The sequence below is a fragment of the Scylla paramamosain genome, chromosome 15, assembly GCF_035594125.1.
Source record: "Scylla paramamosain isolate STU-SP2022 chromosome 15, ASM3559412v1, whole genome shotgun sequence".
Taxonomy (NCBI): domain Eukaryota; kingdom Metazoa; phylum Arthropoda; class Malacostraca; order Decapoda; family Portunidae; genus Scylla; species Scylla paramamosain.
In genome coordinates this window covers 6,458,350-6,485,500 of record NC_087165.1, presented here as the reverse complement: position 1 = coordinate 6,485,500, position 27,151 = coordinate 6,458,350, and the positions used below count along the sequence as shown (strand labels likewise).

General features: G+C 39.4%; 1 protein-coding gene across 2 annotated transcripts in view; it reads right to left on the bottom strand.

Moving 5' to 3' along the window:
- Nucleotides 1-7,742: 7,742 nt before the first annotated feature.
- The window catches only part of LOC135107330 (synaptogenesis protein syg-2-like), an 81,057-nt gene continuing 61,648 nt past the window's right edge, over nucleotides 7,743-27,151 (bottom strand). For both annotated transcript variants that reach the window (XM_064017037.1, XM_064017036.1), the window contains 7 exons: nucleotides 24,026-24,176; nucleotides 17,531-17,658; nucleotides 16,728-16,887; nucleotides 15,453-15,651; nucleotides 11,958-12,419; nucleotides 10,990-11,096; nucleotides 7,743-10,689 (listed from right to left, as the gene is read on the bottom strand). In XM_064017037.1, the coding sequence (XP_063873107.1) occupies nucleotides 12,209-12,419; nucleotides 15,453-15,651; nucleotides 16,728-16,887; nucleotides 17,531-17,658; nucleotides 24,026-24,176 (849 nt within the window). In that variant the 3' untranslated portion in view covers nucleotides 7,743-10,689; nucleotides 10,990-11,096; nucleotides 11,958-12,208. The remainder of the gene's footprint in view (nucleotides 10,690-10,989; nucleotides 11,097-11,957; nucleotides 12,420-15,452; nucleotides 15,652-16,727; nucleotides 16,888-17,530; nucleotides 17,659-24,025; nucleotides 24,177-27,151) is intronic.

Sequence of the window (27,151 nt, the reverse complement as noted above, 5' to 3'; positions counted from 1 at the left end):
GACAAGATTCCTTATATATATATATATATATATATATATATATATATATATATATATATATATATATATATATATATATATATATATATATATATATATATATATATATATATATATATATATATATATTCGCACTTAACATAAAAATTTTCATCGTCTGTACATACATACACAGCTTGTGGTATTACTTAACACATGAGCTTAAGTCGCCACGGAGGCGAAACGTCTCACCATCAAAATATAAGTAGTTCTGAAACACTGCTTTTTGAAATGCAGGGAACAGAAGAGAAGTAGAAAATATATAGGAATGAAAATAGATACAGAGATTCATTCCGCCGCGCTTCATCTGACTGCTCGCTGGCAGAGCAAACGTTGGGCGGCGCGGCGGCGACGCTTTCTGCTGCACCCCCCTCAACCACCACCACCACCACCACCAGCACGGCTGCGGGGCCCTCCTCCACACAACTACTTGCATCATAAGCCATGCATTTCCCGTTTGGGTACGCACCCACCTCCCACCCACTATTGTAGTTATGACCTGCAATATTCCCCACACGTGACGCCAGTAACCATGTACCTTTCAGCGTACAGTAATGTAGTAAGTCGGGCAACGTAGTGTCCGGTAGGTACGCCAGACTATGTACCGTACAATGAATGCAGAATCACTAGAGTGTCTCAAGAGAGGAGCATCAAGACACCCTCTGATGCAACCTGACTATTCTAATTAAGAAGCGCCAGTAAACAAAGTTTTTTTTTTTTTTATACATACAATTTTTGAAGTCCTGATTCAGCTTCCTTTACACGTAGACATATAAGCTAGGATAAAACGTCACAAATCAGAACTACTGCAACTACCAAAACAAACAAACAAACAAAAATTATTAAGCTAACAAGGCAGCTGAAAATTAACTCAACTGAAAAAAAAATAATAAAAATAAATACCAGGACACCATGGCAGACAGACAGACAGACAGAGAGAGAGAGAGAGAGAGAGAGAGAGAGAGAGAGAGAGAGAGAGAGAGAGAGAGAGAGAGAGAGAGAGAGAGAGAGAGGAAAAAAAAAAGGATCCCTACCCAAGCCGTAAGAATGTCTCAAACGATAATCCTGAGACACACAAACATAGGAATTTAAGACCCAAACACACACACACACACACACACACACACACACACAGCTTTTTTTAAAGTCATTCCTACAGTTCTCCTTAGTTTCATCCTAAAGCAATACACAAATTAGTATTCACAGACATACACATAACCTGAGTCTACTTTAGGGACGTCTCAGCCGTTTAACACGCAGCTGAAGGAGATGTGTAGCGCACGTCGGCCACTCGTCCCCTTGCCTGCCTATGGTGACCTCCAGGAAGCCCCTTCTTTTAAGCCAGCCTGGCCGCCCACGTAGTGACTCAACTGGCTCCCTGGGTTCGCAACACAGGCGTTCCTGGTGGTGGGTCTGTAATGCGAACAAGGAGACGGACACTTTTTAACATGAATAAGGAAGACAGTAACTTTTTAACACGACCAAGAGAGATTGTAACTTTTTGGGGGCAGACACTGTTAGACACGATCAAAACAGGCACATTTTTCAACTCGACCAGGGGGACAGTCACTTTTTAAAAACCATCAAGGACTTTTCAAGGACTTTTCAACACAATCACACTGAGAAGATGCTGAACTCGACCAAGGGAGAAACAATTTTTAACACGATCAAGGGAGGAAGACAGCTTTTAATACAATCAGGGGAAACACTGACCAGTGAATACCTTCTGCGAGTAGCTCCTTGTGTTTACATTTCGTCTGAATTCGTGAATGGAGTAAATGATGAATTTCTTCTTATTTTTCAGGTAATATGGTGATATTTTATTGAATGTATGGTGTAATATATTATTTTTCGTTTTATTCTTAAAATTCTTTGATGTATTTTATGATGTATAAAGCTTATGAGCCGAAAAAAAAATGATGTTGAATCGAATGCCTGTACTGTTGCCATATCGAGAGTATCATTATTAGTGTTATCATATTACAGGATAGTAGTGTAACACGGAACTCCTTTACTCATATGCTTGAATTGTGGCGAGCATCATTGCTATTGATATTATCATCGAATAAATCATAATTCATTTAATTAAACATTAAGATTTTACTATACAATTTAATGTATATATTTTATAATACACAAAACAATTTTAACAGTGTTTCAGTTTTATCCTGACTACAGTAAGGTGGTTCACTAAACAGCATATACCGTTCCACCAGGGGGCGATGGGGCTAAGAGTGTGAAAGGAGTGGTGTGTATGAGTGTGTGGTGCTTTGTCTGGGCTACCCCTTGTTGGATAGATAGATAGACAGACCTCCACAAGTAAATTGCACATAGAAGTAGATGGATATAAATGACTTTATACGACACGGAACCTTGGAATACTGTAATATTGCCTGGTTCCTTATATATTCTCAATCTTTTAGGCGTCTTATCTCCACAATATCAAAAGACTTTAGTGGAAATTACCCGGTCAGTTTTCATGGGTATTCTCATGAGCCCAGTAGTGATTTAACAAGCATTCTCCATTACTATTTTGAAACAGCACCCATGAAAAGACGCGACTAATAATCTCTGTGGCCTTGAAAATAGTCTTTAAGAGAGTCCCGAGCGTTTCAAAAGACAGATCATCATCCTCCGTTCTGCCCCTCACCCCACCATCAACACTTTTTCCCCTTCCTGTGACGTGGACTTGAACACACTAACAGAGGATTAAGAACAACCAAACTGTTTCTCAGACATCCAACAAACATCACATTCTACGTATTTACCTCTATTTTCTTATTTATCACCTAGCATTTGAGGCAACATACTACAATGAACTCGTTTTTCTTCCGTTCCTCCTCCCTTGGGCTTTTGTCCTGGGCCCAGTTATACGAACCAAAGGAAAAAAAAAAAAAAATCCTCAAAGTTGCATCTCACTGCCAGGTTTTCTTTAATCTCAGGGCGAAGCTTTCAAGGGCCATGACGTGGGCATCTTTACTTGGTGTTACGCACTGCTCCTTACGCAGCAGGTAATGCCACTGAGGAGGACGAAGGAGGAAAGATGGCGAACGAAAAGCTGTAAGGTATTATTGTACGAAAGATGTCTATTATGTGTGCGGTGGAGAGAGAGAGAGAGAGAGAGAGAGAGAGAGAGAGAGAGAGAGAGAGAGAGAGAGAGAGAGAGAGAGAGAGAGAGAGAGAGGATAGAAAAGTGAGTGAGAATGAAGAGAATGATTTTTGATTGTTCAGAAGACTGTAGTACATAAGCAAGTATCTAGCAACTTGTAAGTAATTTCGAGATTAACTTTGCAGTGAACAGGTTAAAGATACATACTTTTTTCACCGCTTTGTGTTTCTCCTGTGCATTGCTATTATACTACAGTGACTACTATGATTCAATCGCACAAAGAAACTCTTCGAGAGAAAAAAACACTAGACCTGTTTGTGATAAAGTACACCACATCCAAGAGGGCAAGTAGAAGAGCTGATACTAGTAGTGGTAGCAGTAGTAGCGATAACAATTATAACAACAAGAATGATAGTGATAATGATAAATGGTAATAATGATGATGATGATAACAACAACAACAACAACACACAACAACAACAACAACAACAACAACAACAACAACAACAACAACAACAACAACAACGACAACGACAACAACAACAACAACAACAACAACAACAACAGAAGTAGTAGTAGTAGTAATAATAATAGTAGTAATAGTAGTAGTAGTAGTAGTAGTAGTAGTAGTAGTAGTAGTAGTAGTTAGTTATAATAATTGGATGTGGTATGCTGTGTCACCAAGCGAGTTTCAGGTCGAGTGGCTAATAGCTGGCGAGGGTGAAGGGGTCAGAAGTTCTGTCTCCTGTGTTCCCTCCTCCCTTTGGCGAAATAACGAGAGTGGACATCCTAGAGGGTTGCCAAGGCCTGAAGGGAAAGATGGAGAGAGGGGAGGAAATGGAGAGGGAGAGAAGGAAGATAAATGATGATGATTTTTGGAGCGCTGATTCTCTTTTAAAAAAATGTATTAACTTAAATAACTTAGAGGAAAACGTGTGAAGAAGATAATTTCAGTGAAGGAGAAAGAAGTAATGATAAAAATTCGGTATAAAAAATACTCAAAAACTACTAAAACTGTGAATAAGAAAAAAAACAATGGGAAGACCTTGATATATTCAGAAAATGTTAATTGTGGCTTTACTTCAGTACACATGGGTGGCGTAAAAAAGCAAGTACACGAAAGGTTAATGATGGGAGCATGGCAGGCGTGAGGGGGAGGGGCGACCCAGACAAAGGGAGCCTCGTCCAGTCCAGCGGCGTCGTGTTATCGAGGTGTGGCACGAGGTGTAGTGGAGGGAGGGAGGTGTCCAGGGGTAGAGAAAAAAAAACGGGTCCAAACATTACCACACACACACACACACACACACACAGGCATACACACAAAAAAAAATCATAAAGCACTTCACTAATTGTATGCTTGACTATGGGTGTAAAAAAAAAAGTCATATAGAGATGACCCTTTAAATAACGGAAGAGCTTATGACGCACACACACACACACACACACACACACACACATACACACACACAAATCACAACACAACACAACATATGAAAAAAAAAATGAGGGAAAACTCAAGAAAAGAGAGCATTATCTATATCATATACGTAACAAAAGACAGACGCAGTAAATATACTCGTAAGTTTGACCAGATGTCCAGATGCCTCTCAAGCGCACCAGCTAACACGGACAGGTTGACAATGAAGAGTGCGAACCGTATATGATCAAACGGATAAGTGAAGGCATAGAAAAGACTTGGACAAACACACACACACACACACACACACACGAGCGCGCGCAGTGATACAATGTGATTTGAGAGTAACAAACCCATGAGAGAGAGAGAGAGAGAGAGAGAGAGAGAGAGAGAGAGAGAGAGAGAGAGAGAGAGAGAGAGAGAGAGAGAGACAAGGTACTATATAAGAAGAAAAAAAAGACGGGAAATAAGAGAAAGAATGGAGTATGAAAGGGAGAATGATATCATCTGACAGTATTTGGATACCATAATTTATTCGATACTGTCTTACTATGTGTGTGTGTGTGTGTGTGTGTGTGTGTGTCTGTATCATGTAGAAGGAGCACTTAGGTAATTACGCACTCACCTTGTTAACCAGCCTCGGACATGCGTGGTGCTTGATGCTTGTGTGATATATCGCTGACCTCGCAACTCGTCCTTTATTTAGCAGCGGCGGCGCAAGCTGCACTGCCACGCCACCTTACGACCCGAGGCAGCAAACGTGTGCTGCGTGGTACATGTAGTGGGTTTCTACAGTGAACTTGACACCTTTACAGTTGGTAGGACAGTCCGGATGGTACTTCTCAATTAAATTTGCCTCCCTTCTAGTTGGGATGTTACCCGATTGTCTATTATTGTCTTTTTTTCTTGATAAGAAGGATCCTGGTCAAGGCGGCATGATAAACAAAATGCAAAATTACGAAGCCTTGAAGCCTTGCTATATTTGAAGCAAAGTTTGTGAATTTTGATATACATGGTATATCATTTGGTAAATGTCTCTATGATATAAGATTATGATTAACATATCACTTGTAACAATTTTAAAACGATCGTGACACATACCTATTAGGCATGATACCTGACTATTTATTCATCGACTCGGAAGTGAACTTAGTAGCCTTTTTAATGATTGAAAACCTTATAATTGGCATGTTATTTGGTTGTATTTATAATAGTTCAGTAAAATTGGTACGCATACAAGCCACATACAAGACTTGTCTTTACATTTTGCTACTCTTCCTACTTTTGCTACGTACTGTTTTATTTATTCATTTTTAACCCCTCTTCTCTTCTATGTAACCACTTACCTTCCCATAGCAGCCCGGTATATATATATATATATATATATATATATATATATATATATATATATATATATATATATATATATATATATATATATATATATATATATATATATATATATATATATATATATATATATATATATATATATATATATATATATATATATATATATATATATATATATATATATATATACATATATATATATGTTACGGCCATTTTGGAAAATTGGTCGTTTTACAAAATTGCCGGTCATTATGCAAAAAGACCAAATTCGTGGTCACATTGCAAAATGACCTAAATTTCTCAACATTTTGCAAAACGACCAAGATTTTGGTCAGTTTACAAAATTATCGTTGGTCAGTTTGCAAAACGACCAAGATTTTGGTCAGTTTACAAAATTATCGTTGGTCAGTTTACAAAATGTCCATACAGCAAGCAGGCAGATGAAAAAAAAAGCGAGGGAATGATAAAACGTAGTGAACATAACTAATTTTATTGTGTGTCGACCTTGTTGGAGCAAGAGGCACTGCATTTGCATCTGCTGTTGCATAATACAGAGTTTTTAAACACTTGCAGCGTCTGGTCATACATGACTTAGTGCAAGAGCATTTAGCGAATCCCTGACCTTGTCCCACAGTATCAACAGTCAGCTCCCATTACTATTGTGGAGAGAGAGGGGGGGGGAAGAGGGGGGAGGATATTAAGTGAATGATCGACCAGCAATGAACCAGTAATTTGCAAAAGTGAATGACAAACCAGTAAATGAACCAATATCTCCCTTTCCCGCCTATCCTTTAGTCATCCCTTTGTCACATGCTTTTCCATTAATTTCATCACTTATCATTTCTATTTTCTACACAAGCTAACTAATCTATCTTACCTGCCCTTCGATGACGGCGCCTACACATACAAGAGTGAATGACAAACCAGTAAATGAACCAATATCATAAGAGATAATTTACAGGAGAGAGTGGCAGCGAGGCCAGCAGAGATTGAACGAAGATTAACAAGGGTGACATACTCATATGAGTTCAGGGGGAAATCCAGCTGTGCGATAAATGTGTGTGTGTGTGTGTGTGTGTGTGTGTGTTCAAAAAGAAGTTGTTCGAACTTTGTGTGTGTGTGTGTGTGTGTGTGAGATGATTAGCTGAACCTAAAATAAGGACAGTTAAGCATACTCATTGGTTATGTACTGCAACTGTAACGTTTTATCATTCCCTCGCTTTTTTTTTCCATCTGGCTGCTTACTGTATGGAGATTTTGTAAACGGACCAACAAAAATACTGTTTATTTTGTAAACTGACCAAAATCTTGGTCGTTTTGCAAAATGTTGAGAAATTTAGGTCATTTTGCAATGTGACCACGAATTTGGTCTTTTTGCATAATGACCGGCAATTTTGTAAAACGACCAATTTTACAAAATGGCCGTAACATATATATATATATATATATATATATATATATATATATATATATATATATATATATATATATATATATATATATATATATATATATATATATATATATATATATATAATTTTTTATTTTTTTTATTTATTTATTTTTTTCTAGAGAGACAGAATTCTCTTGCGCTTCTTGAACTATTTTCCTTCCCGGCGATTTATCGTGATACTTATCTGTAATGTATTTATGCATTACACGGCCTATCTGTAGCTATCAAAAATTATTTACATATCTATCATATCTGAAGTAATATCTATCAGCCATTTTCTATTTGTTTACCGAGTACTTTTATATACTATATGTAGTCTTAATTCAGCATATCTATCACATAGAAATTATAGATATTAAATGAAACAGTCATTCTGCCATATATTTATTCACATCACGGCATATCATGAGCACACGTTATACGCTTGTGACTAAGAAAAAGGTAATGCTGGTTCAAAACTGATACTTTTTAGGCAAAGAAAAATAACAGTTGGGAACCTTTCCAAAGATGACTTTTTTTTTGTTCTTATTTCTTGTGTGTATGTGTGTGTGTGTGTGTGTGTTATTAATGCTGCTTAACACACATACCTACATAGGTATACATCTTTCTTTTATTGACAATTTACACTGTGTGCATATCTAATACTTTCGTTTACTTTGTAGCACGCGTTGGGAACACACTGCACGGCTTGTTCGGTAGATTAGGTTGTTACAAGTATTGCGATGACTTGCCATTTGGAGTAGCGAACGGTAACTATAGGGATCCTCTTCACGGGGTTCATCACCAGAGGATATTGGGGCAACTTTTCACTCGCTATCCTCTGCAGTGGGTGATTCACTATCCTACAGAGGCAGACACTCAGTGCTGTAATCCCTAGCTTGCCTTGACACTCAGCGCTGTAATCCCTAGCTTGCCTTGACACTCAGCGCTGTAATCCCTAGCTTGCCTTGACACAGCGCTGTAATCCCTAGCTGGTCTTGACACTCAGTATTATAATCCCTAGCTGGCCTTGACACAGCGCTGTAATCCCTAGCTCGTCTTGAGACTTAGCGCTGTAATCCCTAACTGGTCTTGACACTCAGCGCTGTAATCCGTAGCTTGCCTTGACACTCAGTGCTGTAATCCCTACCTGGTCTTGACACTCAGCACTGGAACGCCAAGTTGGCGTTGAATTTGCTCCGCAGGGATGTCTTCCCTCCGCCGACAATTACAGAAGGGCTGTGTTCTGGATCCTTTTTTTAACTTCACCAACCTGTCTCTAGTCTTATACCCTTGCGCAACACTTCCCATTGTGTCTCTAATAATAAGGGTTCAAGAATTCAGTACAATAATAACACGAACAGACTGGACTGAATCACAGTTTATATCAAACAGCTTGCAGTCTGTTCAGTGAAGTACACTATCTCCTCTTCATTTTCACCTTCAATATCTAAACTTACATATGACACAGAGTTGTACAAAGAGTACACACTAAACTATTTATAAATTCTTTAAAGCGTTTGTATTCTGTAAATGTTTTGTTTTCTTTGATATTTCTTCACGTATCTTTTAAGGGTTTTTATGCATTTGCGTCACTTTGAGATCTGACTTTTCTCAGAGGTGTTGAAACTGCACACCAGATCTACTTGAACTGCACTTCCCAATTAACATATCAATAGCAGATCATCCTCACATAAGCTTCAATAGCTATAATAATAATGATCATAATATTAGCAATAATTCGATGACACAATTAATCATATCAGTTCAATACACAAGATGCTTTCTTACGGGGACACTGGCATGATTTTGGGCTACTCAACTCCTTTTACAAAAAGTAGCTTAAAATACTTCCATGACCTTCCTAAGCACGTATGCAGTAAAGCGTAAAAGTTGTATGCAGTATCTGGTGAGTGGGCGTCTGAAAGCCACTCCACCCACGTCCCGCGTAACGCATTTCACATGGATCACGTGGGGGTGATAAAATGTGTCCACCACATGAAAAATAAGCACACACTCTTTTTAAAGAAATATTTACAAGAACTAGTTCATTTTAGCAGTGCTTAATCAATATACTGGTTAAATTAATTAAATATTAAATTAATTAAATTCCAGCAAAATATGAGGGAGATACAATAACTTGAAACTTTATGGCGATATCTCAAAACCATTTTTCCTACTTAAATTTCTACTAAAGATCTATTTCATGTGCATCTTACTAGTGAGTTGGGGAAAATGTTTATTACGTATGGACAGTCAAAATTAAGGTGAGACCTTATTAGAAACCATCTAAAGATAAATATATGGTCGGTAAGGGATTAAGTCATGTTCGTGCACACCGTCACTCAAATGAATACTGGAATATTTCAAGACATAAACGGCATTTCGAAAAAAGCTCTCCTTTAGTGTGTGTGTGTGTGTGTATATAATATATATATATATATATATATATATATATATATATATATATATATATATATATATATATATATATATATATATATATATATATATATATATATATATATATATATATATATAATATATATAATTATATCTTCATTAATTTTTTTTTAATGCTAAAGGACTTTTCTGTACCTCATAATATGGGAGCCTTAGTATCAAAATGTTTTCATATGACATGATATGACAACATGGGTACATGCAAACGTTACGTAGAGCATACATTCATACTTACACACGTTAAAGACATCGCTGGAGACATCAAGTAAGTGGTATAAGCCACCAAGTAGCAACCCTGAACTCGCAACATTTTTTTTCTTTTTCAGAAGGTGCCAGTATCCCCTTATGTCCTCAAAAACGCAGGACGAAATGTATGTGACTTAGAAGACGAATTCCTACAGTAATCCAAGTCTGGAGGAACGATGACGTAAGGCAGACAAGACGGACAGAAGTATCTGACTTCTCTGGTTTCCTGTGTCACGCCTTGTAGGATGGTTCCTTCAGTGACCTTCTCACTGGCATGTCCACTCTCAAAAAGTTGGGGGAGCAGGGGCGCGAGCGAGGACGCTTCATGAGGTCTCGTTTAAGAGAATCTTTTTCTATGAAATTATACTGAAGGAAGGCATCCTGAAAGTTGCTGTTTAAGAAAGGTTCGTCGGTGGGGACCCAACCGTTCTTGGAATGGGGAGGCGGCAGAACACCGTTCCGTGGTTGACCATTCTGGACAGTTTCATCCTGGATGGAGCAGGTGTCCAGCTGGTCGTTCTGAACGGAAAGGCACAAAGAACTCAACTCCATGGAGTCCACGGAGGCGTGAGGAGCTCGCTTTGCACCAATGATGTTGTACCCTTCGAGTTCATTCAGCGACAAACTTCCCTGTGGATGAGGAAAGCCACAACTCAATATACAGGACGCGAGGTCCAGCCACACCTCACCACAAGATCACTGTTGCTCCTGAAACTTACATGCACCAAGCTTCGCCACAGAGAAACATGCTTATTGAGAGCAAAGCTTGTATAAAGTATGAAAACATAAAACTTCATTGCTATGATTGCTAAAAGTTTGAAATGAAGAATAACAAACCTTTAAAAAATAATAATTCATGCATGAACAATTACAAAAACTCTATCTGAGATACCCTCGCCAGGAAGTGCGGGCAAAGATAAGTACACTCGCCTTTCTGCTGCAAAGGGGCGTACACGGGGCGGATGCAGGTGGAGAGATGGTGATGGTGGGCAGCTGCATTGGTGGTTCAGACAACCGGTGGGCCCTGATGAGCTCTCCTGGAAGAAGCTCTCGGGTAAGCGTCAGGCGAGGGCGGTCATGCATCCCTGCCTTGTGCAACGCTACCTTTATTACAAGGCTTTAAATGTTTTTTTCTTTTAATAGTGTGTTGGTGGCATGTGCGAGTCTCAGAGGAACACTAAACAGTATGTGTACACAGTGCGTAGATAGAATGACAGGTGGATAGATATAGGCAGATGGATAAAGATAAATTTATAAAGCTAACCATTTAGCTGAAAGCTAAGTAATAAATTTGTAATATATATAGAGAGAGATAGATTTACATATTTATGTACAGACAGAAAACAGGAAAATTAATGAAAATTATCATAAGTGATTAAATTAAACAAAGGTTAGAAAATATGAGTTAGTAATAAAGGTTCATTATTAGGCGTTTTGCCCTGGTGTTTATCTCCGCTGACCTGTCTTAAGAGATGTCATCCATGTTGCAGTTATTTACAACAGCCACGTGACAACAATTGCCTCCTTCACTTAAGTAAAACTTAACCTTTGGTCAGAATTCGAACCATGGCGCAGTTGGTCCAGCAGAGCAGGAGCCGGGGACAACTTTGTCATGAAGGTACAATAAAAGATAGGTAAGTAAAAAGAAAACCAAATGAATAGTGAGAGAGGGAGAGCTAGATAAGAACATGTAAGCAGAAATAAATAATACAAACAGATAAATACAGGTAAACCGGTAAACACAGAGACAGGTAAAAAAACACCCAAAGATGGACAGTGAGGCAGGCAGGCAGGCAGGCAGGCAGGCAGGCAGACAGGCATGTAAACAGATCCTGAAAGAAAAAAATAAATATATATGTACACAGATGTGAAAGGAGAGCAGAGCTACGAAGACGTACTGTTAGAGTTTCTGCTTTTGCGGCGACGAAAGCGAGGTGAAGGAACGCGTTGTCGAAGAGGGGACGATCGCCTCTCTTCAAACTTGTAGATGAAGAAGGTGACGAGAAGCTGCGGAATCAGACACCCGATATGTATTGCCGCCATTACCACAATCACCAGGATGAAAACAGCCCATGGGGAACGCCACGGCGACCAGGAAGAGGGAGAATGATGAGAGGCAGAAGACGAGGAGGTGCGTGGCCGAGGAGTCTTAAAACTTAAGGAGTCTGTGGAGTAAGGGGAGATGGGAGAGGAAAAGGCAGTGGAAAAGTGAAAATGAGAGTAAGGGTGGAGTGGGGGAAATGGAAGATGCTCCTGAGGTGGCGGGAGGGGCGCAGACGGTATGGTTGAAGGTGTAAGGAGGACTTTCACCCAGATTGTTGGCGGCAGTCACGGTCAGTTTGTACTGTCCATCCGTCAAACTGGAACAAACAAACAAACATCATCACAATAATCAAGATCATAGAAAGGTGAAGTGCTATTAGAGGATTAGATTTGCTTTACTCCTTCTGCACTTACAACATGATATGCGAGTGAATAAATGAATGAATGAATAAATAAATAAACTGCAATAGAATTAAAAAAAAAAAAAACTTACTTCCCATTTACTATCCACCTTCCACTGTTACTGTTTCTTATTACACTTCGGCTCCTCATATTCAGGGGAAGTATTGGTGAATGACACAAATACCTTAAGATTATATGTGCAAAAAAACATTGTAAAAAAATACAATATGATATAATAACGCTGAACAGCCTACAACTAGTATTTGCATTAAACTATTTCACTCAGTCTTACTCAGTGAACTCTGAATGAGAAAGATGGTAAGGGGACAAGAGCAGCTGACGTGAAAACGATAGAAGCAACCTTACTAAGAAGAAGAAGAAGAAGAAGAAGAAGAAGAAGAAGAAGAAGAAGAAGAAGAAGAAGAAGAAGAAGAAGAAGAAGAAGAAGAAGAAGAAGAAGAAGAAGAAGAAGAAGAAGAAGAAGAAGAAGAAGAAGAAGAAGAAGAAGAAGAAGAGGAAGAGGAAGAGGAAGAGGAAGAAGAAGAAGAAGAAGAGGAAGAAGAAGAAGAAGAACGTAAAGAAGAAGAAAAAGAAGAAGAACGTAAAGAAGAAGATGAAAAAGAAGAAGAACGTAAAGAAGAAGATGAAAAAGAAGAAGAACGTAAAGAAGAAGAAGAAGAAGAAGAAGAACGTAAAGAAGAAGAAGAAGAAGAAGAAGAAGAAGAAGAAGAAGAAGAAGAAGAAGAACGTAAAGAAGAAGAAGAAGAAGAAGAAGAACGTAAAGAAGAAGAAGAAGAAGAAGAAGAACGTAAAGAAGAAGAAGAAGAAGAAGAAGAAGAAGAAGAAGAAGAAGAAGAAGAAGAACGTAAAGAAGAAGAAGAAGAAGAAGAAAGAAGAAGAAGAAGAAGAAGAAGAAGAAGAAGAAGAAGAAGAAGAAGAAGAAGAAGAAGAAGAAGAAGAAGAAGAAGAAGAAGAAGAAGAAGAAGAAGAAGAAGAAGAAGAAGAAGAAGAAGAAGAAGAAGAAGAAGAAGAAGAAGAAGAAGAAGAAGAAGAAGAAGAAGAAGAAGAAGAAGAAGAAGAAGAAGAAGAAGAAGAAGAAGAAGAAGAAGAAGAAGAAGAAGAAGAAGAAGAAGAAGAAGAAGAAGAAGAAGAAGAAGAAGAAGAAGAAGAAGAAGAAGAAGAAGAAGAAGAAGAAGAAGAAGAAGAAGAAGAAGAAGAAGAAGAAGAAGAAGAAGAAGAAGAAGAAGAAGAAGAAGAAGAAGAAGAAGAAGAAGAAGAAGAAGAAGAAGAAGAAGAAGAAGAAGAAGAAGAAGAAGAAGAAGAAGAAGAAGAAGAAGAAGAAGAAGAAGAAGAAGAAGAAGAAGAAGAAGAAGAAGAAGAAGAAGAAGAAGAAGAAGAAGAAGAAGAAGAAGAAGAAGAAGAAGAAGAAGAAGAAGAAGAAGAAGAAGAAGAAGAAGAAGAAGAAGAAGAAGAAGAAGAAGAAGAAGAAGAAGAAGAAGAAGAAGAAGAAGAAGAAGAAGAAGAAGAAGAAGAAGAAGAAGAAGAAGAAGAAGAAGAAGAAGAAGAAGAAGAAGAAGAAGAAGAAGAAGAAGAAGAAGAAGAAGAAGAAGAAGAAGAAGAAGAAGAAGAAGAAGAAGAAGAAGAAGAAGAAGAAGAAGAAGAAGAAGAAGAAGAAGAAGAAGAAGAAGAAGAAGAAGAAGAAGAAGAAGAAGAAGAAGAAGAAGAAGAAGAAGAAGAAGAAGAAGAAGAAGAGAGAGAGAGAGAGAGAGAGAGAGAGAGAGAGAGAGAGAGAGAGAGAGAGAGAGAGAGAGAGAGAGACTGGCTGATGGTGAACCTTTGATAGTAAACTGAAGGTAAGTACACTATTCGACTCGTTACCAATGGAGCCAAAAGTGATTCACAAGACCGAAGTGGATGTTGATCGATGTTGAGTGGCCTCCATTGAAATCACATCTGCCCTACAAGGCTGCCAGGTGCCGTCCTTTATTGAAATCCCGAGACCTGTATGACATCAATCAGGTGCTACACGAGTCTGTCTCCATAAAGTAACTTACTGGTGACGTGAAGACCCATTGTATGGCAAGGCAAGTTGACCTGTGGCTTTGTAATGAATGGTGTTTCATCATATTCGCTTTAAACAACTGATTTTCCCTGAAGAGCTCCTCCTTTGGTTGTACGATGACCTAATGAAAAAGTGGTGTTGTAGGATAACAAAATGTTCAATACTTGCATTTCCTGAACACTCCTTTGTGAAGAAGTTGATTTGCCTATTCAGAACTCTTTTTCTTCTCTCCTACAGAAAAGCAGTTCCACGGAACGAGCTTCCTTTGTTGTTTGCTACATATACGATTATACATTTTTTTTTCTTCCTAAAAGCTCTTCAGCCTCCTCGCGGAAAGTGACAGTCGATAATCCTCTTGGGAGCAAAAAGTGAAATAGGCATCTGTCAAAGATGACAACACCAAAGGAGATTAAATCAAGCTATGGAGTGAGTGGTATTGGGTCTCCCTTGCCTCTCCTATCACAGGACTAGGTGCAAGAGGCTGCGGCTCCTCCATATGTAGATTAATAGTGAAGAGTCTGATAAACTTTGCACTACCACACCTCTGCTCTGTTCTCACTCTTTTCTAAGGGAATTCAGGCTTTTCTCGGATTTTATTTATTTATTTATTTTTAAGTGACGGTTCGCGAGTTTGATTCCACAACCAAATCGATCCTAAATACTCATATTGGTCAACGGTGATTGTTATGGAGACCACGAAGGAAGGGCCATAAGTCAGTGTAAAAGACTTAACAGACACTTAGGGATTAGCAGCAGCAACACTACTTCTACAACTACTGCTACTATTACTACTACTACTACTACTACTACTACTACTACTACTACTACTACTATTACTACTACTACTGCTATTAGTAATTTAGCAACAACAACACGGATTACTCACTCTTCAATGGTAAACACTGGCTTGGATGATTTTTTTTCTTCCTTCCTCTCTTCAGAACCCACACTCTCCACTTTCAGAGTGAAAATTTTGGTGGGGTCCTCATCAGCCTCAGCGACACATTCCACAACCAGGTTGACAGTCTTGTCCTTCCCGGGATTACTGGAGTTTGTACTGCACGAGGTCACCGCTTCTGGTTTGGCTAAGGTAAAGAAAAACAGGTTTTGCATCTAATTAAGGTGTGGCCTCGCCGGTGGTCAAACCTACTCCATAGCATGGTAGGGAAGGGGTGCAAAGGGCTTCTAGACTCAGAGATGTGTAAGGGCAGATCACAGGAGAGCGACATTAGAAAGTTTTCGAAGATCTTTGTGTTATATGGGATGACGTGTCTAGGTGAGCTTAGGAAATCGTCTCCAGTTTTCCTATGATAGAAGACAATCATGTTTTGTTACAAATGGCAAAAAGGTAAGAAAGCACGGGGGATTTTCTTGTGAACAAAGAAAGAGCAGGAAATGTTTTAATATAGTTTTAACAGGGCAGACGCTTAATCATGAAACTAAACAGCATGTATAATCATAATCAGTCACGTTAGCGCACAAACGCAAGACTACAACCAAAACAATGTAACAGTGTGTTATCCATGTGTAAAAACAACTATTGAAAAACACAAGATTGAGTATTATCAAAGAGGGTAAGTTAGGTGCAAACATCGTGCGAAGGGGTATACAAAATAACAGGGTTATCTTTCCGTGGAATTTGCAGAAAGGAATTATTTAAGTTGCGAATACATTTCTCCAACGGAAGACAAGCAAGGAATAAACACGGAAGGACCTAAATAATTAAACGAGGAATGAATCTGATTAAATCTTTAAAAACAGATTGGATGCAGTAAAAAAAAAAATGTCAGCGAACACAAGATGGTGAGTCGCATTACATCTAAAGAGAAAATTAACAAAGTTACCAAGAACGAAGATGCCGAATAACCTTCGCCACACATCAGTTCTAAGCAAGTCACTTTATATATATATATATATATATATATATATATATATATATATATATATATATATATATATATATATATATATATATATATATATATATATATATATATATATATATATATATATATATATATAAGGGCAACATAAAGAACGAAAAAAAAAAGTCCTACTGAAGTGCCAATCTCTAAAAGAAAACTAAAGAGGATGTCTAACTAGTGCCACACATCAGTTCTAAGCAAGTCACATCAACATCAATCAGATCATTGCTACTCACCTCTCACTTTCAGGTGCAGCGGCTCGGACTCCCCCGTGCCCTCTGAGTTGGTGGCGGTGCAGCGGTAGTTGCCTGACAAAGACCTGTCCACTTTCCCCAGGTACAGGTTATACCTATCCATGCTGATCTTCGCACTACTATTGCTCGTTAGCTCCTTACCCTGTGGGATTTGAAGTGCATAAGGAAAGATGTCACTATTATCACAATTCATCACGGCAATCATATTCATCATACTGTTAAATAAATAAAACTTCCAAACTCCACCAGGGATTTTGTTTTGTTTTGTGTGTACACTTACTAACACATCTTCTCTGATTTTTGTCTGTTTCGAATTTTTCAGATCAGAATATTACTTCTTATCGTTCACCTATTTTTTGAAATTAGAGAGAGAGAGAGAGAGAGAGAGAGAGAGAGAGAGAGAGAGAGAGAGAGAGAGAGAGAGAGAGAGAGAGAGAGAGAGAGAGAGAGAGAGAGGGGTGAAAAGGTTAGGTAAGAGTTATTAGATGAAGCTGGCTATCCCTATTTTGCTACGTGTGTGTGTGTGTGTGTGTGTGTGTGAAATACAAGACTCTCTCTCTCTCTCTCTCTCTCTCTCTCTCTCTCTCTCTCTCTCTCTCTCTCTCTCTCTCTCTCTCTCTCTCTCTCTCTCATTATCTGCAGCTCCGGGGTAGCCAACACAGAACGCGCCCTCTCCCCCCTCCCACACACACACACACACACACACACACACACACACACACACACACACACACACCTAACACACAACATCCCTCTTCACTATAAACTCCATGAACCACACTTACGTTGAGGCTCCAAGATACGTTCGAGACACTCGGATTGGCCGATACTTGACAATAGAGGCTGAAGGCGTCACCCTCGGTCGCGTATTGGTCGAGGTTGGGGCCTATGACAACCTCCACTCGCGGACGATCTGGATGGATAAGAGATGCACAGACAGGAGTGGGGTTAGTAGTGCAGCTCAGTCTAGTGAAACATTATGAGCACTTGGCAGATTAGCTGTGTTAATAATTCTTGGGGCGACCGGTACTACAAGGGACATTCCACTATGCCCATGCGAGTTTTGGATTAGTTGGCAATGGTAACTGTGACTGGATATAGGTATAGAGCAAATACAGGTAAAGAGGAGACAGATAAAGAGAGGATGGTAAAGGAAAAGTAAAAAAAGAAATACATAAGGATACAAGTGAATAGGAAGGATAGTAAAAAGAGTGTATTAGAAAAGGTGTGAATAAGTGTGTATAAACTAATTATATACTTGTAATTAGAGGTACTGCCTTCTGTGTGTGTGTGTGTGTGTGTGTGTGTGTGTGTGTGTAATTAACCAAGGCCTGATCACGAGCGGACCCGCAATCACCAGCCGTTACCCTCTCAGTGCGAGCTCAGAGCTCATTATAACCGATCATTGGGTACTGCGACCTCACACACCACACACCCACACACTCCATCCCGACCCTCCATCCATCTGGTCGGGGGAGACAATAAAAGCCCACCTTATCAGCGGAAAATTCCCAGAGGTGACCAGCCATGGCGGCCAATACAGACTCGTCCCCTTTACCATTGACCCACGAGGCAGTGTGAATGCGTGCGTGCGTGCGTGCGTGCGTGCGTGCGTGCGTGTGCGCTATTCAGACCATTAAAAGTAAAAAGAAAATGAGTCTGACCTGGTTTCCTGTCAAGGTTAACATGATTAAAGGGAGGGGCATAATTTGTACGTAGATGAAGACTTTGGGTGGATAAAGAAGGGAAAGCAGTTGTGTCGAGTCGGTAAGGCGAGTCTCAGATCTACGCTAGAATTAGAACATAAGAACATAAGAAATAAGGGAAGCTGCAAGAAGCGACCAGGCTTACAAGTGGCAGTCCCTGTATGAAATATACCTACCTATTTCCACCTATCATCTTCATCCATAAACCCGTCTAATCTTCTCTTAAAGCTCCCTAATGTCTTAACACTAACAACATGATTACTGAGTCCGTTCCACTCATCTATCACTTTATTTAAGAGCCAATTTCTTCATATTTTTTTTCTTAAATCTAATTTTTTCAAGCTTGAACCCGTTATTTCTTGTTCTATCCTGGTTGCTGATCCTAAGAATTTTGCTTACATCCCCCTTGTTATAACCCTTATACCACTTATAGACTTCTATCAGATCCCCTCCTAACCTACGTCTCTCTAAAGAATGTAAATTTAACAGCTTCAATCTCGCCTCGTGAAGAATACTCCTCATCCCCTGTATCCTTTTAGTCATTCTCCTCTGTACTGATTCTTATAGACCTACATCTTTTCTGTAATGTGGGAACCAGAACTGCACAGCGTAGTCTAGATGAGGTCTGACCAGCGCCAAGTATAACTTTAATATTACTTCAGGATTTCTACTTTTTAACACTTCTAAGAATTAATCCTAATATCCTATTTAGCCTGTTTCTGGCCTCTATGCATTGCTTTCCTATATACGGAGTTCAGAGCTAACTATAACTCCTAAATATTTCTCGTACACTGTACCTACCAGAGTTTCGTTGTTTGATGTGTACCTACTGTGTGGGTTTCCCCTACCTACGCTAAGTACTTTGCATTTGTTGATATTAAACTGCATGTGCCACCTGTCCGTCCATTCATTCATCCTATCTAAATCTGCCTGCAAAGCGATGGCATCCGATTCTGACCTAATTAATCTACCAATCTTTGTGTCATCCGCAAACTTACTAACATCACTACTAATTCCACTATCCAAGTCACTGATATATATTAAAAACAACAATGGTCCTAATACTGATCCCTGTGGCACCCCACTAATTACATGACCCCACTCGGTTTTAGAACCGTTTATTACAACTCTTTGTCGCCTGTCGCTTAGCCATGACCTTATCCAGCCTAACAACACCTTCCCATCTATCCCGTGTGCCCTAACCTTTCTTAGGAGCCTCTGATGGGGTACCTTGCCAAAAGCTTTACTCAAGTCCAGATATAAGATGCCATAACTATCAGCATTATCTACTGCCTCGTACACTTTACTGTAAAAACTTAACAAGTTAGTCAGGCAAGACTTCCCCTTCGTGAAGCCATGCTATGACTGATTTATCAAGTTATGTTTGTCTAAATACTCCCTAATGTTCCTCGCTATTACTGACTCCAATATTCTACATACAACAGAAGTTAAGCTGACAGGTCTATAATTAGACTCCTTTCTTAAAGATGGGTACTACATTAGCCTGCCTCCACATTACTGGTACCTCACCTGACTCAAGTGATTTCCTAAAGACAGAAACTATCGGCTCACTAATAACCTCTTTGCATTCCTTAAGTACTCAGGGATATATTTTTATCTGGTCCTGGTGTCTTGAACTTTTTAGCCTATCTATCTCCTGTTCCACTATCTCCTTAGTTATGGCAATGTCTGTCAACTTTTCATTCTCATCTGCTCTAAACATCTGTTCACTATTTGGCTTATCCTGTATGTTTCCCTGGGTGAAGACAGTTAAAATTTTACTAATCTCCTCCTCAAAACTAACCAGCTCCCCATCTTCTGCCTTTAATGGACTTATAGTATCCTTATTCTTCGTCCTGTATACCTAATAAAATCCCTTGAGGTCCGTCTTCGCCTGGCTGGCTACCTTTAACCCATAATTGCCCTTAGCTTTCCTCGTTAACCTCCTGACTGTTCTAACTAATTCGTTATATTGTGGCCTTAAAACCTCTTCACCTGCCCTTAATCTTTTACATATACTTCTGTTCCGTTCTATATAATGTTTTAACCTAGCAGTCATCCATTTAGGGTCATTTTTCTGTGATCTTATTGTTCTATACGGAATGTTTGCTAACTGACCTGTATGCAATATATTTACGAAATATTTATACAACTCATCTATATTTACTTTACTTAATCCCCTCATCTCGGCCCTTTCCATCATCTCCACTCCCTCATCTACTCGCCTCGACCTCACCTCTCCCATTTCAGTATGATCTGACCCTCCAACATACTCACACCTATCTCCCCCTCCCTCTCTCCTCTGCCCCTTCCGGACACATCTTTCCTCCTTTTGTCCTACACCCTCACACCTCTCCTCACCTCTCTCATGCTGCCTTATCTCTCTCAACTCCATCCCGGACCTGACCTCACCACTTCAATTTCTGCAACCATCTCAACATTTCATCTCAGTTGAGCAACCCATGATTTCACTAAAGACAAGTAGAACCGCAGCCTTGAAAACGGTTTGAGCTACTCGGTCACTAATTTTGTCAGAGGTGTTTTCCGAAAATATTCTCTTAACTTGAAGAAAAGTCATAGCAATCAAAGAACAGAATGACATTAGCAAACATGGGAAGGTGCAAGAAGTCATCAGACAGTTCCATTATAAAACATGCCTACCTATTTCCACCTGTCATCCTAATCATAAATTTGGTCTCATCTTCTTTTAAGATGTGTATCCTCGAAGCAGCTGGATTAGGGGTCTGCATACTGAGGCATCAAAAAGTACGTAATGAGTGATCGTCAAGTAAATTTAGTGTTGCGTGTAAGTTGTCAAGTCGCAGAAACTCTCAGTGTTATAACTTACCTGACTCTTTTTCCCTTGAAATGAAACACTTTCAAGAACACTTCATAAGGATGACGTAAGGGGTTCATTACAGCATTATTCATGAACATAAGATCCTTTAGTTTGTAATCAGGTAACACATAAAATAACGAGTTCAAAGTCGATACAGTTAAGTAAAGAAGACATGAAGGAATCTGGTTCTCAAATACAGTGGTGAGTGACCAGAATGGACCCAGTGATTTGGTTGTTAGTGCAGAGTTAACGGAGAAATTTCAAAGATTAAATTTATGGATAGGAATGACAGTTGGACACGTGTATGTCAACCAGCTTCTTGCAGCCTACGAGTATGTTCCTGTGTTATGAAAGGTACTATCAAACATCCATCACACCTTCAAAGAAAAGGGAAGAAAAGAAATCATAAAAAAAAAAAAAACGTCGCATGGGAGCGTCGGCCACAAGCAAATCTCAACAAAGCAAAGAAAGATAAAAGAAAGAAGTAAAGAAAAAAATAAGAGTAAAGGATTTTGATTTTTTACCTAAGTGCATTTATACTTTACTGTCTTTCTTCCCTCCTTTCGACTTTCTTCCCTTCTCCTTTAGTCTTCCTTCTTTAATGTGTTTTTAGACGTTCTTTTAATCTCTTTCCTTTCTTATTTTGCTTTTGCACATTCTCATATTCATATTTTTTTTAAGCTATTTTTTCCCTTCCACTTGTGGTCTTTTCTTTAATGCAGTTTCATACTTTCTACTCTTTTCTTTCTCCTTCCTTCTTTTTCTCATGCACTTACACTTTTTACTTTATTTTTTTCCTCATCTTTTCGTCTATATTCACTTGCTGCTCGAGATGCTAGGAGCTGCTACATGTACAGACCTTCAGCGGGAGTTCCTGACATCTCACCGACTGACGACTCCAGATGCAAGCAAGCCTCCCCCCTCTCTCTCACTCACTCACTCACTCACTCACTCACTCACTCACTCACTCACTCACTCACTCACTCACTCACTCACTCACTCACTCACTCACTCACTCACTCACTCACTCACTCACTCACTCACTCACTCACTCACTCACTCACTCACTCACTCACTCACTCACTCACTCACTCACTCACTCACTCACTCACTCACTCACTCACTCACTCACTCACTCACTCACTCTCTCTCTCTCTCTCTCTCTCTCTCTCTCTCTCTCTCTCTCTCTCTCTCTCTCTCTCTCTCTCTCTCTCTCTCTCTCTCTCTCTCTCTCTCTCTCTCTCTCTCTCTCTCTCTCTCTCTCTCTCTCTCTCCATATCAATCTACAGTACCAACTAACCAATCTACAGACCAATTAACTCATTCCTCTGGGATAGTGAAGCACCGCGAAGTGCGATGACTGGATTACGTTAAGATATCTGTCTCACTAAGGACTATATTCTGAAGCGCTTCTGGCCGCACCTCCACTGTTTTCAAAAGGCTCTAGTTGAGATTGCACGGGATTTTAAGGGTGTTTTATGGTTCTAATAACATATTAATAAGACTTATATATTATGAACAGTCTTGAGAATCCGGCTAATTATCTCTGTGGACTTTGAAAATAGTCGTGGTGAGAGAGCAAAGTGTTCCTGAATACCGGTCTTTCGATATAAAAAAAAAAGAAAAAAAAGATGCACCACGCCCTGAACAGAGAGTAGGTAGGTATATAAAATGATTAAGTATCATAAGAAGAAAATAAGCGAAACTAGGGCATAAGAAGCATGGAGGAAGAAAGACAAACAGCAGTCGTCCTCTTGGCCCTTACAGTACTGTCTGCGATTAGCTTCATTGTCTAATCTTAAATAAAAACTATATTAATAAATAAAATAAAAAAAAATGGCAGGATACAAGGAACACAAAGGAAGAAGGCCAAACATCAACTGACTTATTGGCCCATATGAGACTCTCTGGGATTAATCTTATCGTATAATCTATAGCAAGGTAAGAAAGGTAGGATGGTTAAGAAAGGAGAAATCTCATTACACAACGGATGAAGAACATAATGAAGATAAGACGAAGAGAAAAAAATAAACTAAAATTAAATTCAAAGTTTTGCTACGATGCAATGAAATGGACAAACAAGATGATGATAATGATGGTGATGATGATGATGATAATGAAGATGATAATAATGATGGGATGGTGCTGATGTCGATGACTGATGATGATCAAGATGATGCTGACAGTAACTAAATAATATCGAAATGAGGAAAAAATATCAAGAAAATTGACAGAAAAAGATCAGACAGTGAAGGACTATTTGAAGCAACGAGACAGTGGGCACGGAGGGCAAGACAGAAACGATAGACAGCTATGGTACGGTTTGGGGAGTGACGTGAGGAAAGGTGAAAAGAGGTGACATGAGGGGACCGGAGGAGGGGGATCAGCGAAGGAGTCAGAGGACGCGAAGGTTGCAGGGAGTGAAGGATGATGGCATGACGTGATACAGGACAGTGACATGGGGAAGAAGTGAACCAACAACAGGGACATGACTGACTCTGTGTATACGGTCTCTCTCTCTCTCTCTCTCTCTCTCTCTCTCTCTGACCCAGATACATACACACATACACACAGTAAAGCAAAATAAGGAAGTTAAATGAGGAAATTATAATGATAACTAATGATAAATGATGATAGTCTTAATGATAATAGGAAACATTCATGGCAGATTCAACACACACACACACACACACACACACACACACACACACACACACAAACAAACAAGGACTCACAGGCCACATTGAGCAGCGCGGAGGCCTGCTGGACTAACAGCGGGCTCTCGGCAAGGCACGTCACCTCAGAACCACCCAAGTCCTCTGTCGGCTCCAGCACAGCGGCGTGTGTCGTGCGGCGCCGCATTACGCGAGTCTCCTGCTTGACAGCCTGTGTGAAGGAAGCAATAATGTATGGTTAGGGATGAGGAGGAATGATAATGATGAGTGTGAAATGGAAGATCGGGTAGAGAGAGGCTGGAAGGAAAGATAAGAGAAGAGAAGAAAGGGAGGATGGGTAGAGAAGAGGGTGGGAGACGGGACGATGGGAGGAAAGGAAAGAGGGAGGATGAAAGGAAGGTATGGTAGAGAGGAAGGTTAATGAAGAAGGGATGATGGGAGGAAAGAAAAAGATGGAGGGAAGAAAACAGAGGGAAGGTGGGTAGGTAGCAATGGAGGATGGACACATGATATAAGGAAGGGTTAATAGAGTTTAAAGAGAGGAGGAAGGAAAGGAGGAAGAAAATGCATAGGAGAAAGGCTTAATAGAAAGGAAAAAAAAGGGAGAGAGAGAGAGAGAGAGAGAGAGAGAGAGAGAGAGAGAGAGAGAGAGAGAGAGAGAGAGAGAGAGAGAGAGAGAGAGAGAGAGAGAGAGAGAGAGAGAGAGAGAGAGAGGTGAAAGAGGCAGAGAAGGGTGCGCAGAAGGAAAATTGAAGGATAAATATGAAGAGGGAGATGGAGAGAGGAAAGAGGAAGAAAAATACATGAAGCGAGAAAACATTAATAGACAGAAAAGGAGGGAGGGTAGGAGGGAGGGAGGGAGGGTAGGAGGGAGGGAGAGAGGGAGGAAAGAGAGAGGAAAATACACGTGCAGAGGAAAGAAATGGAAGAGTATACTCGTATGTTCAAATTTTCTTTATTCCTAATTTTTCTCCTACTACCAAGTGACTTAAGTAGCCTTGTGTGTGTGTGTGTGTGTGTGTGTGTGTGTGTGTGTGTGTGTGTGTGTGTGTGTGTGTGTGTGTGTGTGTGTGTGTGTGTGTGTGTGTGTGTGTGTGTGTGTGTGTGTGTGTGTGTGTGAATATAAGAACAAAAGAAAACAAGAGAAGCTGCAAGAAGCTATCAGACGTACACGTAGAAGTCCCTGTAAGAAACATACCTGCCTATTTCCACCTAACATCCCCTCCCATAAATTTCTCTATTTCTTTTTATTAAAGCTCCCTAATGACTCAACACTAACAACTTGATTGCTGAGTCTGTTCCATTCATCTACCACTCTATTTGAGAACTGATTCCTTCCTATCTCTTGCTTGAACCTAAATTTTCCAAGCTTGAGAGAGAGAGAGAGAGAGAGAGAGAGAGAGAGAGAGAGAGAGAGAGAGAGAGAGAGAGAGAGAGAGAGAGAGAGAGAGAGAGAGAGAGAGAGAGAATCAGTATACTTGTCTATACATAATCACCCATGCCCATATATATATATATATATATATATATATATATATATATATATATATATATATATATATATATATATATATATATATATATATATATATATATATATATATATATATATATATATATATACACATATATATATATAATCAGCACACTCAATAAACCATATTTACTTGCCTTTACATACATCAGTATACTCAACAAGCCATATCTTCCTGCCTATACATATATTAGCCATATCTATCTGTCTATACATACAGACGTATACCCATTAGACGACATCTACCTACCTATATTTAATTTTATTGACCAAAAAAATACAGGTTTCCAAGTTTACATAACAGTACAGTAAATAAATACAAGATCCTTATTGGTCCAAATTAGTAAGTATACTTTTAACATGTTCAAATCATCATTATATGCATCAGTATACTCAATCAACCATATCTATCTGCCTATATCATATAAGTATATTCAATCAGCCGTATGTGCCTCTTTATATATCTACGTATCAATCAGTACATTTACCAAGTCACAAAGGTTGGCGAGTGTATGAAGCAGGAATGTGCCTCATGACCTAATATGGCAAGCCCAGGGTAGAGGGAGACAACCCCACACTCCCCCACCTGTGTTATCTTGAAGGATGTGCTGCGGCAGCCTGGGACAACTGTGTAAACATGGTGAAGCACGCCATACATCTCTCTCTCTCTCTCTCTCTCTCTCTCTCTCTCTCTCTCTCTCTCTCTCTCTCTCTCTCTCTCTCTCTCTCTCTCTCTCTCTCTCCGTTTCTCTCAATCCTACCACCTGTTTAGTGTTGCGCTGTCTCAAGTAGTGTCGCAGGGTCCAGTGAGTTTCATGGCTATAAATCAAACAGGGATTGATATACGGACTAGTGAACTGCTTCATGTCGAGAGCTCCGCGAAGACCAAGCAGAGCTGGTCTCATATTTTCAAACGCTTTTGGCTCTCGTAAGGACTATTCTCAAAGGCCACAGTAATGCGTAATCGGTTTTTCTTGAATGTTCTTCTAATTAGTCGTATAAAATTTCTACTGATCTATTACTAGATTCATGAAAACACCCTTGAAAACCTAAATAACTTACGCTATAGTGGTCAAAGTAATGGAAGTAAGGGGCTGAGACGATAGAGAATTATTGAATTAGTTGATTATGGTTTTCAGAGGTATATTCATGATTCTAGTGACCCATATTTCCGAAAGTTTCAGCGTCTTAAATTGATCACTTTTGACAGACGCTAGTGGAAATTGATTATGGTTCTCAAGGGTGTATTCAGGATTCCAGTGATCGGTCAACAAGAATCCAGCAACATTACTGGGTATAGAAAAAAAAATCATGAGAATACGGCTAACAATTTCTGTGGCCTTTGAAAATAATTCTTATGAGAGATAAAAGCGTCTAAGAATACAAACCCTATTTTTCTTCTTCTACAGCATTTTGGATGGTGCAACATCATTACTTCGACGTGAATTACAGTAACAGAGACTTCATCTAATCCTTTTTTATTTCTTTTGTGCTGATGATTCTCTCTCTCTCTCTCTCTCTCTCTCTCTCTCTCTCTCTCTCTCTCTCTCTCTCTCTCTCTCTCTCTCTCTCTCTCTTAACAAAACCTGATAACAAAACCTGATATCAAAACTAATCTCTCTCTCTCTCTCTCTCTCTCTCTCTCTCTCTCT